General features: G+C 44.3%; 1 protein-coding gene across 1 annotated transcript; it reads right to left on the bottom strand.

The window, feature by feature from the left end:
* Positions 1-6,258: 6,258 nt before the first annotated feature.
* FEN1 (flap structure-specific endonuclease 1) lies at positions 6,259-17,462 on the bottom strand. Its single transcript, XM_088454536.1, has 2 exons — positions 17,361-17,462; positions 6,259-7,556 (listed from the first exon to the last, which is right to left on the bottom strand). The coding sequence occupies exon 2, from the start codon at positions 7,498-7,500 to the stop codon at positions 6,355-6,357; it is 1,146 nt and encodes a 381-aa protein (XP_088310662.1). The 5' UTR covers positions 7,501-7,556; positions 17,361-17,462; the 3' UTR covers positions 6,259-6,354.
* Positions 17,463-17,502: the final 40 nt, after the last annotated feature.

Here is a 17,502-nt window from a genome sequence, read left to right as displayed (position 1 = left end):
CACCCTGTGGTAGATCCTGGCGGAAGCTGGCTTACGTGCCTGTAGCATTGTGCCGATGACTGAGCTGGAAAAGCCCCGGGCTCTCAAGACTGATGTCTCAAGAGCCACGCCGTCAAAGACAGACGACCCAGGTCCGGGTGTAGGCAGGGCCCCTGAGACAACAGGTCCTGATGTTGAGGCAGAAGAAACGGAACGTCTGGGCCAAGCTGGTGCCACCAGCAGAAGCGTGCAGCCGTCTTCTTTGAATTTCCGAAGGACCCGAGGCAGCAAGGCTATCGGAGGGAAGAGATACGCTAGTTGAAATGTCCATTTCACTGACAGCGCGTCCACTAGGGTTGCGACGGCGTCTCTTGTCCTGGACCCGTACATTGGCAATTTACAATTGTGATGGGAAGCCATGAGGTCCACCTCAGGCAGTCCCCACTTGTCCACGAGCAGTTGAAAGACCTCTGGATGAAGGGACCATTCCCTGGGAAGCACGTCGTGATGGCTGAGGAAGTCCGCTTCCCAGTTCAGAACTCATGGAATGAAGACTGCAGAGATGGGCGGAAGGTGGCACTCCGCCCAGGACAGGATGTGTGACACCTTCGACATTGCTGGTCGACTGCGAGTCCCTCCTTGACGGTTGATATACGCCACAGTGGTGGCGTTGTCGAACTGAATTTGTACTGCTCTTCCGTGAAGAGCGTGACCGGACAACTGGAAGGCCCTGTACACACCGCGAAGTTCGAGAATATTGATGGGAAGAACCGCTTCTTCCGCTGTCCAACGTCCCTGAAGTGAAAGAGGACCTGACACCTGATCCAAAAGGGGCGGCCCTTGGTGAGATGAGTTGTCTGAAACCACCAGGTCAATGATAGGTGCACCTCCAGAGGCAATACAAGCATTTGCGTCCTGATTCGGTGAGGCAACCCGTTTCACTTGAATCGAATCAGCCCCTGCAGGGGCCTGGAATGGAATTTGGCATACTCCACCATGTCGAATGTTGACACCATGGACCCTACAACTCTCATTGCCGAGTGCACCGATACCTGGGAACTCTTTAGACAACTGCTCACTCTCAGTTGTAGAGAGGCAACCTTCTCCAGAGTCAGGAAGATCCTCTGTGATGGAATGAGAGAGGACTTCTTCCAGTTTACTAGCCACCCGTGCGCTTAGAGACAAGCGATCGTCAGGTGCAGATGTTGTAAAAGGACCTCCGGAGAGCCGCCCAGCAATAGGTGGTAGTCTAGATACGGCAGAAGCTGTATACCTTGGTTGCGCAGATGTGCCACCATGACAGCCATCACTTTTGTGAACACACTTGGAGCCGTGGAAAGACCAAAGAGTAGAGCCTGGAACTGGTAGTGAAGATGTTGTATAGCAAACCTCAGATACTGCTGGTGTGAAGGGGCTATAGGAACACGGAGGTAGGCGTCCTGTATATCCAAGGAGACAATATAATTCCCCGGTTCCATAGCCAGAATGATGGAACGCAGTTTCCATCCTGAACATAGGCACTTTGAGGTACTTGTTCAAAGATTTGAGATTGGGCCGATGAGACCCATTTGGTTTCGGAACCAGAAAAGAGTAGTAACCCGTCCCGCGTTGAGATGGCGGAACGGGAACTACCCCTGCTTTCAGCAAGGACTCTATGGCTTCCTGGATCAACAACGCCTTGGTCTTGTCTAGGGAAAGGCTTGTGCAGAAGAAATGCTCAGGGGGTCTGTTCCGGAAGGATAGGGCATACCCCTGGGAGACCACTTCTTGTACCCAAGCATCCGTGGTTGTATTGTACCAGCATCGGGCAAAGCGAAGTCGGCCTCCCACTCTGGGATCCCACAGAGAGGCCCGTCCCATCAGGTTGAAGGCTTATCCTCGAGTTTGGAAGCCGCACGTCTAGTGCTCCAGGCTTGCTTTTTTGTTTGATGACTGTCTCGGGAAAGATTGACCCTTGGACTTACATTGATTCCGAAAGGACCGAAAGGCTGATGTCCGAAGTTTAGAAGGTGCAGCTGCTGAAGGTAAGAATGCTGACTAAGACTTTGCTAAGGTCTCAACAATTTTGTCAAGGTCCGGGCCGAACAAAATTTCCCCATTAAAGGGTAAGGCCTCTAAGTCTTTCTTGGAATCCGCATCCGCCCTCCAAGATCGAAGCCACAAAGACCTGCGAGCAGAGACTGCTGCCGCAGACACCTTAGAAGTGAGGAGACTAGCATCTAAAGATGCTTCCCCAATATAGGAAGCGGCATCCCTCATTTGACATATTAAAGCTCTTTGCACTTCCTGAGCTTCCTCAGGAAGCATATCCTCTAGTACATTGGCCCAACTCTCAATGGCTTTAGCCACCCAAGAGATGGCCATGGACGGACGGGCCACCGCCACTGAGAGAGAATAAATGGACTTTAAACAAGTCTCTACTTTCCTGTCCGTGGGGTCCTTTAAGGACGAAATAGACGGCTTAGGTAATGTAGCACTTTTGATGAGGCGAGTGACGTGAGAATCCACCGCCGGTGGAGTTTCCCACTTCTTGCAATGACTAGCAGGAAACGGATAACTAGTGCTTAAACGTTTCTGTGGCTGAAACCTCTTACTAGGTGACTGCCAGGTCTCCGCCATATGATCAGTCAGTTGGTCAGATAAAAGGAAAAACAGCAGACATCACCTTCGCCTGCTTAAATGGACCACACTGCCCGCACTAATGCTGGGACATTAATGGTAGACCTTGTCTCCACCTCCTGAGCAGGGGAATCTGAATCAGAATCCTCATGCAACTTGCCCTCATCAGAGGACGCATCCGAGTCTGATAACTGCACAGACTGGGATGACGGAACAGTGCGTTTTGACGCCTTGTGAGGCTTGTAACTACGCAGCATGGATTGAAAAGCCGAAGAGTAGGCCGCCAAACTGTACAGAATTGAAGAACACATCGACCCACGGGGGATTAGCTTGTGGGACACCTTGAAAAGGGATAACGGACTGCTATGTCATAGGAGACTGCACATACATAGGGAACCCCGCATATGGATGAACTGTCTGAGGCCCAGGGGGAAGACTGCAACAATTGCGGTACACCTATGGGGGGGGGGGGGGGGGGGAGGTCCACGATGGAAACCAGCACTTGGGAAAACATCGCCCAAAGTGGATCTGGTCCCATCATTGCGGGATGAGAGGGACCCGGTAACAGACGGCACCTGGCACACACACCATCCTGTGCTAAATCCTCCATACTCCCCACTGCAGCGCAGCGTCTACCAGTGAGCAGACTGGGAGCCGCCGAGCGCTCAATTTCCTCATCAGACATGCTAAACAATAGATATAACAATATACACCCAAGCATATATAGCAAAACAATCCGGGAAGCTAGCACTCCCAAGTGTGCAGCACACAAGTCCACAAATATGGCAACGTGTAGCACACAACAGTATGTGACCGACCTCACAAATACGTGAATTTATATATGTGAGATCCTTGAAAAGCCCTTCCCCCACATACCTGGCAGGGCTGGAGGAGAAGGAAAGGGATAGGTATAGACTGACAGTAGAAATACAGCAGATACAGTCAGCACTAGCAACAAGTCACATACCATGCAGAAAGTAAAAACAGCCTGCACTTTTGTCACTACAATCAACCTCCCAGATCAGGGTCTCATTCAGACCTGGTCACAAGCGCCGATGCACTCGCAACCGGGTCGATGGTCCCCACAGACCATGTGCACGACGGAAGGGGGGTTAGGTTTAGGGCTCCTGGGGGGGGAACTTAGGGCTAGGCACCCCCCCGGGAGGTTAGGCTAGGGGGAGGGAGGTTTAGGCATCCCCCCCCCCCCGGTGGACTTAGGTTTAGGCAGCGGGGAATTAGGGTTAGGCACTGGGTGGAAGGTTAGGGTTAGGCACCCCTAAGGGAGGGTTAGGGTGGTAGGTTAGTTAGTACTTACCTGGGGACGATTGGGATTTCCAGCGCTGTCAGCCTGACGCTGCCAGGATTCAAACTGACGACCATACGGCCGGCGGTATTAGATACTGATTCCTTCCAATGGTGTTTAAACACTGGAGCCTTCTTACTATGAGCTGGTTCATCATCCTGAATGTCTAGGATTGATTTAACCACCCTCACCACATCCACTGTGGACGAATGGTCGTCCTCCCCCAAGCTAGACCCTGGGGAGGAACCTTGTGCATCATCTGATGCTGCGTCTGAATCCATATGTTGAGCAGACTGATAAAAAGATAACTTGCGCTTAGACGCCTTAGTAACTACCGGTCTATCAACATTAGACGGTGCCATACTCTGACTAGAATGGCCATAAACATCCTCTCAGGAAGGATGCATAGGAGGTGCAAACATAGCATGCTGTGGACACCCCATCCAAGGAGGCATAGTGAGAGCAGCCATACGATCCACAAATTGCTTCATTACCTGGGACAAAGAGGATACCCAAGAAGGCTCCTGTCCAGGAACAGGTAAACTGGACTGGTTTGGTGGCTCTTTACGAGACAACACACAAACCATACTTAATGTCCTGAGGGGACAAATAAGATGTACATGATTTACCAACATAGAGGAGCTCCCCCTCCTGTATACCTCTATCTTTTGACATGTTCAAAATAACAGGAAATAATCGCAATGTTATGTGACAGCCTTCATAAAATCTTTATGAATGTTAAGTACTGAGAAAATGACCTCCACCCCAAAAGGGTGGAGAGAAAAAAACAGTTATAATTGACAGAAATAAAAGACAGTGTCAATACAGCAGCTAGCAAACAGTCACATACAATGCTTATGTAATAAAATTACAATCGACTCTAAATCAACTACACAGACAGAAAGGAATGGTAGGATATAGAGCACTATATACCTTAACCAAGGGAGAGGTATACAGGGATTCTGACCCAAACCTTCCTGACACCAACAGCTACAGGGCACACTGAGCATGGACCATGAGCATCTTATATACACGTGGAGGGTAGGTGGAGCAACCCTGACACGCGAAACCCTTCGTAGGGACTGCATCTGGGTCGGAGCCGCCGTGAGAGAGAGACCATATGCATCCAGAGAGCTGAAGCGTTATGTGTTTGGTGCCTGGTCTCCAACCATAATATCCCCCTGGTATCCCTGTGGATACCTATGGACCCTGAAGAAGAAATCAGAAGATTTTGATGTAGAATCTATTTCCAATATAGTAAACTATGGAGAGGTGTGGGAAAGATTTAGCATTCATAATTCTCAGTTACTTCATGCCCATTTTTCAACATCTCAGTACTTGAGACAATTCATAGTCCCTGACATTAGCTTGCCCAAGTCACAAAACTGGCATGGGAACTCTTTCACGAATAGTGGGAATACCTCAGGAACACCAAACATTGGCAGATTAAAATAGCAAAGGGAATTGTAGTGTTCATTCTATCATCCTGTACCTATCACAACCTGTGCAGTTCCTCTCTCGTGCCTGGGGTGTCACTCTATGCTCTTTTGCTTCTAGCACACTATGGTCTGTATCTCAGCAGTTTGTTGCATCAGCTGGCTGTACTAGAGGCACCAGAGCACAACACCCCAAGCAGGAAAGAGTAACTGCACGGGTTGTGACAGGTGCAGGATGATAGAGTGAACATTACATTGTATGTGATGACGTCGCCTAGAGTTCTATCTATATTAGATCTGTGGTTCTCAAACTCGGTCCTCAGGACTCCAAACAGTTCCCATTTTCAAGGTCACCTACTAGGCGCCCAGGTGTATTCATTACCAACTGACACATTTAACAAAAATCCAGAGGTGGAGCTTATTCGTTAATTTGTGATTCTGTGAGGAGGCCTGGAAAACATGCACTGTTTGGGGTACTGGGGACAGAGTTTGAGAACCAGTGTACTAGATAAATTACTCAATTTCTAGCCTATAACAAATCTTTTTATGCACGCAAGCACTGCTACAAAGGTAATAATCCTCCTGTAATACATATTTGACCCTGTTCCTAGCATTCACAAAGTTTCCATAATTGTTGAGGTCTCCTCACTGGCTTGTATAGTCAGTTATAGGTTAAATACATTGCTCGGACTGTATAACACTTCATGCTATTGCTGTGACCCAACAATATAATCTGATACTGCATGACAATATAGGTGACATCAGCATATTATGTACCGTACAATATGTTTTATAAACTAGTTTGGCAGAGAACAATTTTGTATTTCAGTTGACAGTTAAATCAAAATGGTACATTCCAGTAAAGTATTTTCCATAATTGAATGTTTATTCGTCAAACTAGAATAACAAAACAAAAGACTGATATAAAGTATTTTTATTTTAATGAGCTTAACAGACATTTAAACACAACACTATCAAAAATAAGCCACCAATATAATCTCTAATCAATTCATAAGCTCATTTGCCCCTTTTAAACTTCCCTGCTGGGGTGCCAATTTTTGCCTTCTTCTTGGCTGACCCTTTAACATCGAGCTCTTTCCTTTTGGTGGAGCTGATGGATCCGGTCACCTTGAAGAAGTCATCTAGTCGTCCCTGTGTGCTGCCATGACGGTTCTTAGAAAGCTTCTTGGCCCCATTCCGTATACGGTCCTCACTGAATTGTTTTTCTCCACACATGAAGGCCACCAAAGCATCCTCATCTGGGTCAACCCACTTTAAATCCACACTGTCCATGTCAACCACCTCAGGCTCTATAAAGAGTTGACGGGCTTCCTTGTGCAGCCAGTTTTCCGGCACTGGGTACTTCTTCAGGTCTATATTATCCATGATCTCTTCAATAGTCTTATGCTGCCTGATCAGCTCTATAGCCCTCTTTGGACCAATACCTCGAATGGTCTCACAGTAGTCACTGCCCAACAGGATACAGAGGTCTATGAATTGCTCTTGAGTGATACCGATGTCCTGCAGAGCACGGTTGAGATGAAACTCTTGTATTGGAAGCTTCTTGGCCTCGCTGGCAGTGAGATGACGCAATAACAGAGGGGTGCCAAAAGTCAATGCGTCCATATCTTCTGTAGCTGCAGCATAGACCTTTCCAGCCTTCACTAAAGCAGCGCATGTGGCTTCTGCCTCACAGGGTGCATCGACATATGGGATGCCCATTAATGCAAGCAGTTTCTTGCAGTCCTCATTGTGCTGCTTGGTGACCTTAACAAGCCTCTTATTAAACTTCTCAATATTCTCTACTTCTCCGGCCTCTTGTGCAGCCTCTAGCTGCTTCTCAGCCTCTGCTCTCCTCTCACTGCGCTTAGCCAGCTCGCCTGACTTCAGCTGTGGAGGCTTCCCATCAAACACATACACTGGCTTAATTCCATGCTCCACCATGCGAATTGTACGGTAGAACATGCCCATTAAGTGGCTGGTAGTCTCACCCTCCTCATTCTGAAGCATGTTGCCATCCTGCCGTACTGCTATAAGGAACTGGTAGATACACATAGAGGCATCAACTGCCACTTTACGCCCAAAGTAACTCTTTATGTCATTGTCCTTTATGGCTCCAGGTGCCACGTCAGCAATCAGCTTGGCCAGGCCTTGAATTCCCATTGCACGATGGTAAAGAAAGATGAAAACTAGGGCAAGTAATTATATATCTGACCAACCTGAAAAAAGGTAAAGGGAGAATTTATAAGTGTACATTGGAACTAAGTAAATGTATATGTAACATACATGATTATATATGGACATTTAGTGATGGTTATTATTCGTAAGATATGTAAGTTAGTACTCAGGGCCTTTGTTGTTCTCAGGGACTTTGTTGCATTAGAAATTCTTATACACACGGGGGAGGGGGGGGGGCACCCAATGTTACAATTCAATTGTTTTTGGGTGTCCATTAATTATCGTGCTTGTCGTGCCCAATTAGACAGTGTTTAGCCACGTAAAATGGTTAAACCCATCTAAAGTCCCGGTTAGGGTGCTCCAAACCAGGCCTTATCACACATTTCTGCTAGCCACCTCAAGAGGGTGCAAGCAGAAATGCCAGTACCTATTGCGTCTGAACAGGGAAGCAATTAAATTGCTCCATCAGGCTCCCATTAGTCAGAGCCGCTGGTGAAAACAATTGAACTCCAACCACTCAGCGCTATATTCACAGTATTTTTTTGTATCATTTAATTTCTTGTTTGGAAAGACTGTTTTTCCCTTTTAATATTGCGACCGCTGCAGAGTGTACTGAGGTGCCCAAGCAAGATTTTATTTTTCGTTTTATACCAGCCAGGGTGTGTATATGATTTACAAACCCCCTTGTGTCCTACAGTCATGGAACAAACATCTTTGCAGGATTAAAGTGTAAGCTCCTGAATTTGTGTTTAAACTTATAGGTGATTAGACAAAGATGCACTACAGAAACATTAATAACTATTAAATAAACATAAAAATGTGGGCTGGCCTGAGGAGCATTAAAGGGGCCTCTAGGGAGATCTGATGTAAATTCAGGTGACCAGATGGAAATTTTAGGGGAACATGGGGAGGGCAGATGCCATATCAGATGGGCATTTTAGGGACACAAATGGTCTGATGGGCATCTAAGAGGCATGTGGGGAAGTCTGAAGGCAAAATTATATAATTTTATATTGGGGCCCAGAAACAATTAGGAAGGATCCCAATTTTTTTTTTTTTTAAATGGGTCCCCACAATCATCCTAATTATGAACTTGGTACAATCACTGATACATGTGGTAAGCCCTATGGCCTCAGTGAAACATGATTTTAACTGCTTGTTTTTTAACATTGTATTTTATTTTAGTATGCCCTTAGTTGTATTTAATACTGCTGCACAAGCATTGTATTCTGATGCCTGGCTGTGTCTATTTCTTTTCAATATATATGCTGCAGAGACCCTTTGCTAGGTGTGGTACTATGGAGCTTCTGTACTATGGAGCTCATTCAGACCCACTCGCAAGTTGCGGCCGCTCACTGGCAAAAAGGGGCCGCATATTTAAATGAAGTGCTCGCACTGCATCGCTTAAGGACGCCCACTATGTTTTAGCGAGCTACGATAAAGTGTGCTCGCAAGTGTTTATAGATGCCCCCTTGCCACTCGCAACACACGTCATCTCCGGGAACTGTAGGATTAATCGGGACCATCGAGAGCCAACGGAGCTGCTCGCAGCCCTTAAGGCTGCCTTAACTTGCCGCAAGAACAGCGATTAGGGTGGCCTGAAATACATGCAGGTGACGTTACCAATGACGCTACTTTGCTAATTATGCACGCCCTTTAAACGGCATTTTGGCAGCCTGACACGCCTGCGTCCGCAACACCACTCGCCCGTTTACAAGCACCTTCCCCAGTTACCACCCACAAATGGCACTGTCACTCAAAGTAGCGACCTGATAGTGGCTTATAAGCAACCAAAAACAGATAGCAAAGACTGCCTTGCGCACGGCGAATCATACGCAGACCGCCGAAAATAGTTCAGAGCGAGCGCAACTTAGCGACCGGGTCTGAATCAGGTCCTATGTTTTTATCAGTCGAAAAAAAAAAAAAAGTTTGGGACCACCAGACAAATGAAGGGCCCCTATGCTTGCCCACTCTTATCACACACAAACTGGGACAGTGGTGCATTACACAGGATCTGTGGCTGATTAAAACCAGGTGAAATGTTGAAGTCAGTCAGCCACAGAACCTGTGTAAGTTATAAGTGTCCCAGTTTAAAGGGATAGTGTAGTATATAGAAAAGCTAAAAATTTATTTATATACTGCGCATAGTGATATATAGTAATCCCATTCAATTATCGATAGATATAGCAGTGTTTGCTTTCTATTTAGACATAGGAGGCTTGTATGTAATTATACAATATAAGTTTAAATCACAGACATCTAAACAATATATACAAATTTATAATAAATCATAACTAGTATAGCAGCATATTTCATAAGAAAAATATATTCAGGTAACTACTACCACATACTGATGAAAGTATCCGGTCCTGGACCTTTCTGTGTGGCCACGCTAATAGAGTGAGTTGAGGACATTAAAAGGTGGAACTATCTGCTCATTTGGACACAGGTAACAATACTTAATACTAAAGCTGCAGGACCAGTGGGTTTGTAACTGGGACGCCAGTTCAATCACTAACAGCTGTGAATTGCAGGCTTGTTCTGTTGTTCACATATCAGAACATTGAAATTGTAACAAATAGCCACTTGCTTCCAAACTATACGTTTACTTGATTCTTTTGTAGCAACTAAGCCTTTAATGAGGTGTGGACATTGACTGCTCTCACACACAAATGATGATCCATTAGCCCTGTATGCATTGCTCAATATCTAATTCCAACTATATATGGTAATTTTATTATACTAGGGATAATATATTTTTTCTTATGAAATATGCTGCTATACTAATTGTGATTATTATAATTTTTGATATATTGTTTAGGAGCCATATCCAATTAGCCCCGGACACTGTTCAGGTGCTAATTGATCCCCGCGATCAGCGAAAAACGGGAATTTTTCACCAATAATCCCCGATTTTCTCCGATATTTTTTTCATCCCTACCCTATTAATTCAGGCGAATTAATAGGATAGTTCGCCCGTTAACACATAGGAGCAGCGATAAGCTTGTGGCCCTATGTGTTCTCGCCTTTTTCTGGGCGAAAAAACGGCACTTATCGTGGATTTTTCGGGACACATCAGGTCCCGAAAAAAAACCCTGATAAGTGCCGTCGTCATGCCGACTACGGGGCTAATTGGATAGCCCCGAGCGAGCTAATTAGCCGCGGTAATTTACCACGGCTAATTGGCTATGGCCCTAAATGTGTATGTGATTAAACTTATATTGTATAGTTACATGCAAGCCTCCTGTGTCTAAATAGAAAGCAAACACTGATATATCTATCGATAATTGAATGGGATTACTATATACCACTAGGTGCAGTAAATAAAGAACTATTTCTATATCCTCTCAGGATCCTAACTAGACCCTTTACTTGCAGCTGGTGTTATTTAATTAAACTATTTTATACACTATTAGCGCCGGGAAGTATAGCGGTTACACTATATCAACAATTTTATAGTGTTATATATACATATAGCTATTTTTCAGCAGGAACTGAACCTCTCATTAACTATGACAATGTCCTGTGCCAAAATTTATTTTCCACAAGAAGTTTTATTTTAAAGGCCCTTTTGAGTGCCTACTTTTCTAAATACTTATACCCCTTTTACACCAAACAAATAACCCGGGTTATTGCCAGGTCGATCCGAGTTGAGGCTCTGTGTGAACAGCTCCCAAAAAAATAACCCGGGTCGATTTACCGGGCAATCTTACTCGGGTTGAGAGCAGGGTTGAAAAGGGTTGTTCCCGGGTCATGAGGCAGTATAAATGGGTGCTACCCTGATTATTTGACCCGGCTAGCTCCAAAAGATGCTGACTGGAGCACTGGCAGATGATGTAATTTGTCAGTGCCCTGCATAGAGAGACTCACATGAAGCCATCGCTTGCCTGCCTAACCTCCTGCACCACAGCAGCTTGACCAGTAGCCACAAACGCAGGCTGATACACAGCCTGCCACAGCCAGAACAGCAACCTGTAGCAATGCTGTAAGCAGTCCCCACCCCTCTCTTTTGTTGCCTTTTGTGACAATTCTTAATGACTTCTATAGAGAAAAGCAGAGATTACCCGGGTTCAGTGTAAACGGGGCAAACCCGGGTCGAGTTGCAGTGTAAACGGGGTCTGAAGCAGAGTTCGACCCTGGATTGACCAGTGTTCAAATTCCAGGGTCAGACCCGGGATTTTGGTGTAAAAGGGGTATTATATATATATATATATCCATATAAATTGTTTTTCTATAGCTCCATGGAACCAAAAGAAAGCAGCATTCAGGAGACTTATGGTGCATACACACGGTCAGATTTTCTGTCAGATCTGAACGATAACGATTTAAAAAATCGTTCATATCTTAAAGAAAATCTGATATGTGAGCCTGCAACGATGAGCGTTCCCGATTGTCAGATAACGATATGACATCTGATGTGTTTGCAGTCAGATTTGGACGATTTCATTAATTTTAATAGTCTGAAATCGCTCAGGTCGTTTGTAAAATCCTTCAAACCGTTTGTAAAAATCTTTCATCTGACAGATCTGATAGTGTGTATGCACCATAAAGCATCCGTGAAAAAAGTGTAAACTTTACTACGGTGGTTGACTTGTTTCACAGATTCTTAAGTCTCCTGAGTGTCACTTCCTTTGGAAATAATAAATATATATATATAATCCAACAATCCCGGCACTCCGGAACCCCTTAGGGGTTACTTGCTCTGGTGCCTTCCTTTAAGGTGCCAATCAGCTCCAAATATGCAGGATAAATAAGGCGTCACTCAGAGACTCAATACCAATAAGAACTTTAGTATGAAATCAACATTTCAACGTTTCGAGGTCCGTAACCTCGTCGTCAGGAACAAAATACAGTGAACATAATCAAAAACATGCTCTAAATAGGCTTACCTATCTTGAAGTGATGTGTCTGCCCCGACCACTCAGCCTGATCTTCCGGCGTGTATCTCCATCCACGAGGGACCAGAGGCGCACCGGAAGTGACGCTCAGCTGGTTGCCAAGGCAGCACTATAAACAAACCAGAAAACAGTAAATACATACGTGATTGTGCATAAATGAAGACCAGGAGCCTAAACAAAAACTGTGCTGCTGAATAAAGTGATCTTATAAATGCATGACTGAAATAAAAATAAAAGAGTAAACAAGTCGCGTGCTCACTATCTTTTAACATGATACATTAATCTAAACAAAATATGAATATATACATACATGTGAACCTTTGTGACCAAAAAATGATCTGATTAAGAAATATATAGTAATAAGTATAAATATGAGTGATATTATATAAAAATGATACTATAAAAAAAGACTTCAAAAACTTGTGCAAAAATGTCTATGAAACCACCTGAATCAGCTATAAAAAAATATATAAAATATAATTTAATATTGCAACGACGTGATATGTCAGAGGCCTTAAAAATAGCCCCGCAAAATCTATCACTCATCAGAGCTACTAAGTCTTAACCAATACCATAATGACTGCATCCATAATACACAATATCAACAACGATTCTATTATAAATCAATGATGGAGCAACTTATCCTATAATGACATATAGAGGAAGAGCAGTTGGGCGACACTGATGTCAATCTACAGAAAATTATACAAACCTAGGGAGTCATTCAGACCCCTAGGATGTAACGTACCCAGGCGGTGAATCCACCTCGATTCCAATTGGAGAAGTTTCCTGGACCTAGTGCCACCCCTTAGGCGACAAGGGACATGATCTACTATTTTATACCTCAATGTCGCCATACTATGCCTAAGAGTGGCAAAATGCCGTGCCACCGGCTGTTCGCTGCAACCAGTTTGCAGAGCTGCTCGGATGGCACTCCTATGTTGGGCCATCCGCTCTTTGAATTGACGTTCCGTCTTACCAACATAATTGAGGCCATAGTTCTGAGCTGCCCTTGTGGCCTCAATTATGTTGGTAAGACAGAACGTCAATTCAAAGAGCGGATGGCCCAACATAGGAGTGCCATCCGAGCAGCTCTGCAAACTGGTTGCAGCGAACAGCCGGTGGCACGGCATTTTGCCACTCTTAGGCATAGCATGGTGACATTGAGGTATAAAATAGTAGATCATGTCCCTTGTCGCCTAAGGGGTGGCAATAGGTCCAGGGAACTTCTCCAATTGGAATCGAGGTGGATTCACCGCCTGGGTACGTTACATCCTAGGGGTCTGAATGACTCCCTAGGTTTGTATAATTTTCTATAGATTGACATCTGTGTCACCCAACTGCTCTTCCTCTATATGTCATTATAGGATAAGTTGCTCCATCATTGATTTATAATAGAATCGTTGTTGATATTGTGTATTATGGATGCAGTCATTATGGTATTGGTTAAGACTTAGTAGCTCTGATGAGTGATAGATTTTGCGGGGCTATTTTTAAGGCCTCTGACATATCCCGTCGTTGCAATATTAAATTATATTTTATATATTTTTTTATAGCTGATTCAGGTGGTTTAATAGACATTTTTGCACAAGTTTTTGAATAGTCTTTTTTATAGTATCATTTTTATATAACATCACTGTCATATTTATACTTATTACTATATATTTCTTAATCAGATCATTTTTTGGTCACAAAGGTTCACATGTATGTATATATTCATATTTTGTTTAGATTAATGTATCATGTTAAAAGATAGTGAGCACGCGACTTGTTTAATCTTTTATTTTTATTTCAGTCATGCATTTATAAGATCACTTTATCCAGCAGCACAGTTTTTGTTTAGGCTCCTGGTCTTCATTTATGCACAATCACGTATGTATTTACTGTTTTCTGGTTTGTTTATAGTGCTGCCTTGGCAACCAACTGAGCGTCACTTCCGGTGCGCCTCTGGTCCCTCGTGGATGGAGATACACACCGGAAGATCAGGCTGAGTGGTCGGGGCAGACACATCACTTCAAGATAGGTAAGCCTATTTAAGAGCCTGTTTTTGATTGTTATGTTCACTGTATTTTGTTCCTGACGACGAGGTAACGGACCTCGAAACGTTGAAATGTTGATTTCACACTAAAGTTCTCATTAGTATTGAGTCTCTGAGTGACGCCTTATTTATCCTGCATACATATATATACACATAAACACACATACATATACAGTCAGGTGCATAAATATTGGGACATTGACAGAACTTCATATTTTGGCCTCTATTCACCACAATGGATTTGAAATTAAACAAACAAGATGTGCTTTAACTGCAGACTTTCAGATTTAATTTGAGGGTAATTACATCCAAATCAGGTGAACGTTGTAGGAATTACAACGGTTTCTATATGTGCCTCCCACTTTCTAAGGGTCCAAAAGTAATGGGACAAACTAATGGGGGGCAGCCACTAGACGATTTTATCCCTGTCCAACCTCTTAACGATTTTCCCTTGAAGTTTCCCTTGAAATTTGATCTTCCACGCTGAACAATTTGCAAAAGATGTGTAAAAGATTTGCAAAAGATCTAACGATAAACTATGTTCTTTCAATCTGTGATTGAGAGCTTTCAGCAAATAGTGGGCAGATAGTGGTTCATCGTTTGATCGTTCAGCTTGAACGATGTGTAAACGATTTGTAAGCAATCAAGTGAAATTGACCTGCATGTTCAGTCGATGGAGGAGACGATCAAACGACCAGCGGGAGCGCACATCGTTAGAAACAATTACTGCACAATTTGCAAACGATGTTTGAACGATTATCGAATGATTTTATCATTATCGTTCAACTTTATCGTCTAGTGGATACCCTCCTTAAACAATCCTAAATCTAACTTTCACTTTTTAATACTTTGTTGCAAATCCTTTGCAGGCAATTACAGCCTGAAGTCTGGAATGCATAGACAACACCAGACGCTGGATTTCATCCCTGGTGATGCTCTGCCAGGACTCTACTGCAAATGTCTTCAGTTCCTGCTTGTTCTTGGGGCATTTTCCCTTCAGTTTTGTCTTCATCAAGTGAAATGCATGCTCAAATCGGATTCAGGTCAGGGGATTGACTTGGCCATTGCATAACAATCCACTTTTTAGCCTTTGGTTGCTTTTGCAGTATGCTTCGGGTCATTGTCCATCTGCACTGTGAAGCGCCGTCCAATGAGTTCTGAAGCATTTGACTGAATATGAGCATATAATATTGCCCAAAACACTACAGAATTCATTCTGCTGCTTTTGTCAGCAGTCACATCATCAATAAATACAAGGGAACCAGTTCCATTGGCAGCCATACATGCCCACGTCATGACACTACCATGCTTCACTGATGAGGTGGTATGTTTTGGATCATGAGCAGTTCCTTTCCTTCTCCATACTCTTCTCATCAGTCTGGTACAAGTTGATCTTTGTCTCTTCTGTCCATAGGATGTTGTTCCAGGACTGTAATGGCTTTTTTAGATGTTTGGCAAACTCTAATCTGGTCTTTCTGTTTTTGTGGCTCACCAATGGTTTACATCTTGTGGTGAACACTCTATATTCACTCTTGTGAAGTCTTCTCTTGATTGTTGACTTTGACACATATACACCTACCTCCTGGAGAGTCTTCTTGATTTGGCCAACTGTTGTGAAGGGCTTTTTCTTCACCAGGGAAATAATTCTTCTGTCATTCACCACAGTTGTTTTCCGTGGTCTTCCGGGCCTTTTGGTGTTGCTGAGCTCTCCGATGCGTTCTTTCTTTTTAAGAATGTTCCAAACAGTTGATTTGGCCACACCTAATGTTTTTGCTATCTCTCTGATGGGTTTGTTTTGATTTTTTAGCCTAATGATGGCTTGCTTCACTGATAGTGACAGTTCTTTGGATCTCATATTGAGTCGACAGCAGCTGATTCCAAATGTCACACCTAGAATCAACTCCAGACCTTTTACCTGCTTAATTGATAATGAAATAATGAGGGAATAGCCCACACCTGTCCATGAAATAGCTTTTGAGTTGATAGTCCCATTACTTTTGGCCCCTTAAAAAGTGGGAGGCACATATAGAAACCGTTGTAATTCCTACACCGTTCACCTGATTAGGATGTAATTACCCTCAAATTAATTCTGAAAGTCTGCAGTTAAAGCACATCTTGTTTGTTTCATTTCAAAGCCATTTCAGTGGTGAATAGAGGCCAACATCTGAAAATTCTGTCAATGTCCCAATATTTATGCACGTGTGTGTGTGTGTGTGTGTGTGTATACTCACACACACGCCCATGTGTGTAAAAGGAAACATTGTTTCCTGTACACAACTGGCGTGCTGGCACCAGCAGCCATCCTGCACAGTGGATATTCCCAGCTGTAACACGGCTGCCGTGGGAAAGGACCTACCTGCTTCCTGTTATCTATTTTACACACCCAGCAAAAAACGGGTGGCTTTTTGCCGCCCAGTAAAAACCAGCATGTGTGATATAGGCTGCCCTTTTTTTGCTGGGTGTGAAAAACAGATAACAGGGAAGCAGCGGGATCCTTTCAGACGGGACAGGCACAGTTGCCGTGTAACAGCCGGGAGTATCCACTGTGCAGGACAGCTACCGTGTCGGGTCCGTCCCTGCACGCCAGTGGTGTAAAGGTAACAATGTTTCCTTTCACACACATGGGCCAGTGCCGGCCGGGCTTGTGCAGCAGCTGCTATTGCGCATGCCCAATAGAAAAAGACAAACATTAAATGCTGCTCAAATCCGCTGCTTGTGAAAGGCACTGAGCGCTTGGAAAAACCCGGCCGCGTACCGCCTTGTTCTTCCCGGCTGGCCAAAACCGGCAAATGTGAAACTAAGCCATAGGAAGCGGCAATGAGCGCCGGTGATGTGAGATAGAAACACAATAATGACGGTGTAACAGGAGAATACGGATCAGACCACAGACACCAGCGTCTCACACTCACCTCTGTGCCAGGGATTTCGCGGGTTAGTGCGACGTCACATATTTTCCCGCCGTTCTGTCATGTCGCTGACTTGGACGCGACTACAACTCTGATTGGTTGACCTGTGCAGCTGCGAATTGTGGTTGGTTGACCTGTGCAGCTG

Source organism: Taudactylus pleione, unplaced genomic scaffold (genome assembly GCF_031769625.1).
Source record: "Taudactylus pleione unplaced genomic scaffold, aTauple2 ptg000619l, whole genome shotgun sequence".
Classification (NCBI taxonomy): Eukaryota; Metazoa; Chordata; class Amphibia; order Anura; family Myobatrachidae; genus Taudactylus; species Taudactylus pleione.
The sequence above is the reverse complement of the archived record's forward strand: the minus strand, read 5'-3'. Positions and strand labels throughout refer to the sequence as shown.

Bases quoted from the DNA above. Each gene is read 5' to 3' on its own strand.
- FEN1 (XM_088454536.1), bottom strand. From the start codon at position 7,500: ATGGGAATTCAAGGCCTGGCCAAGCTGATTGCTGACGTGGCACCTGGA.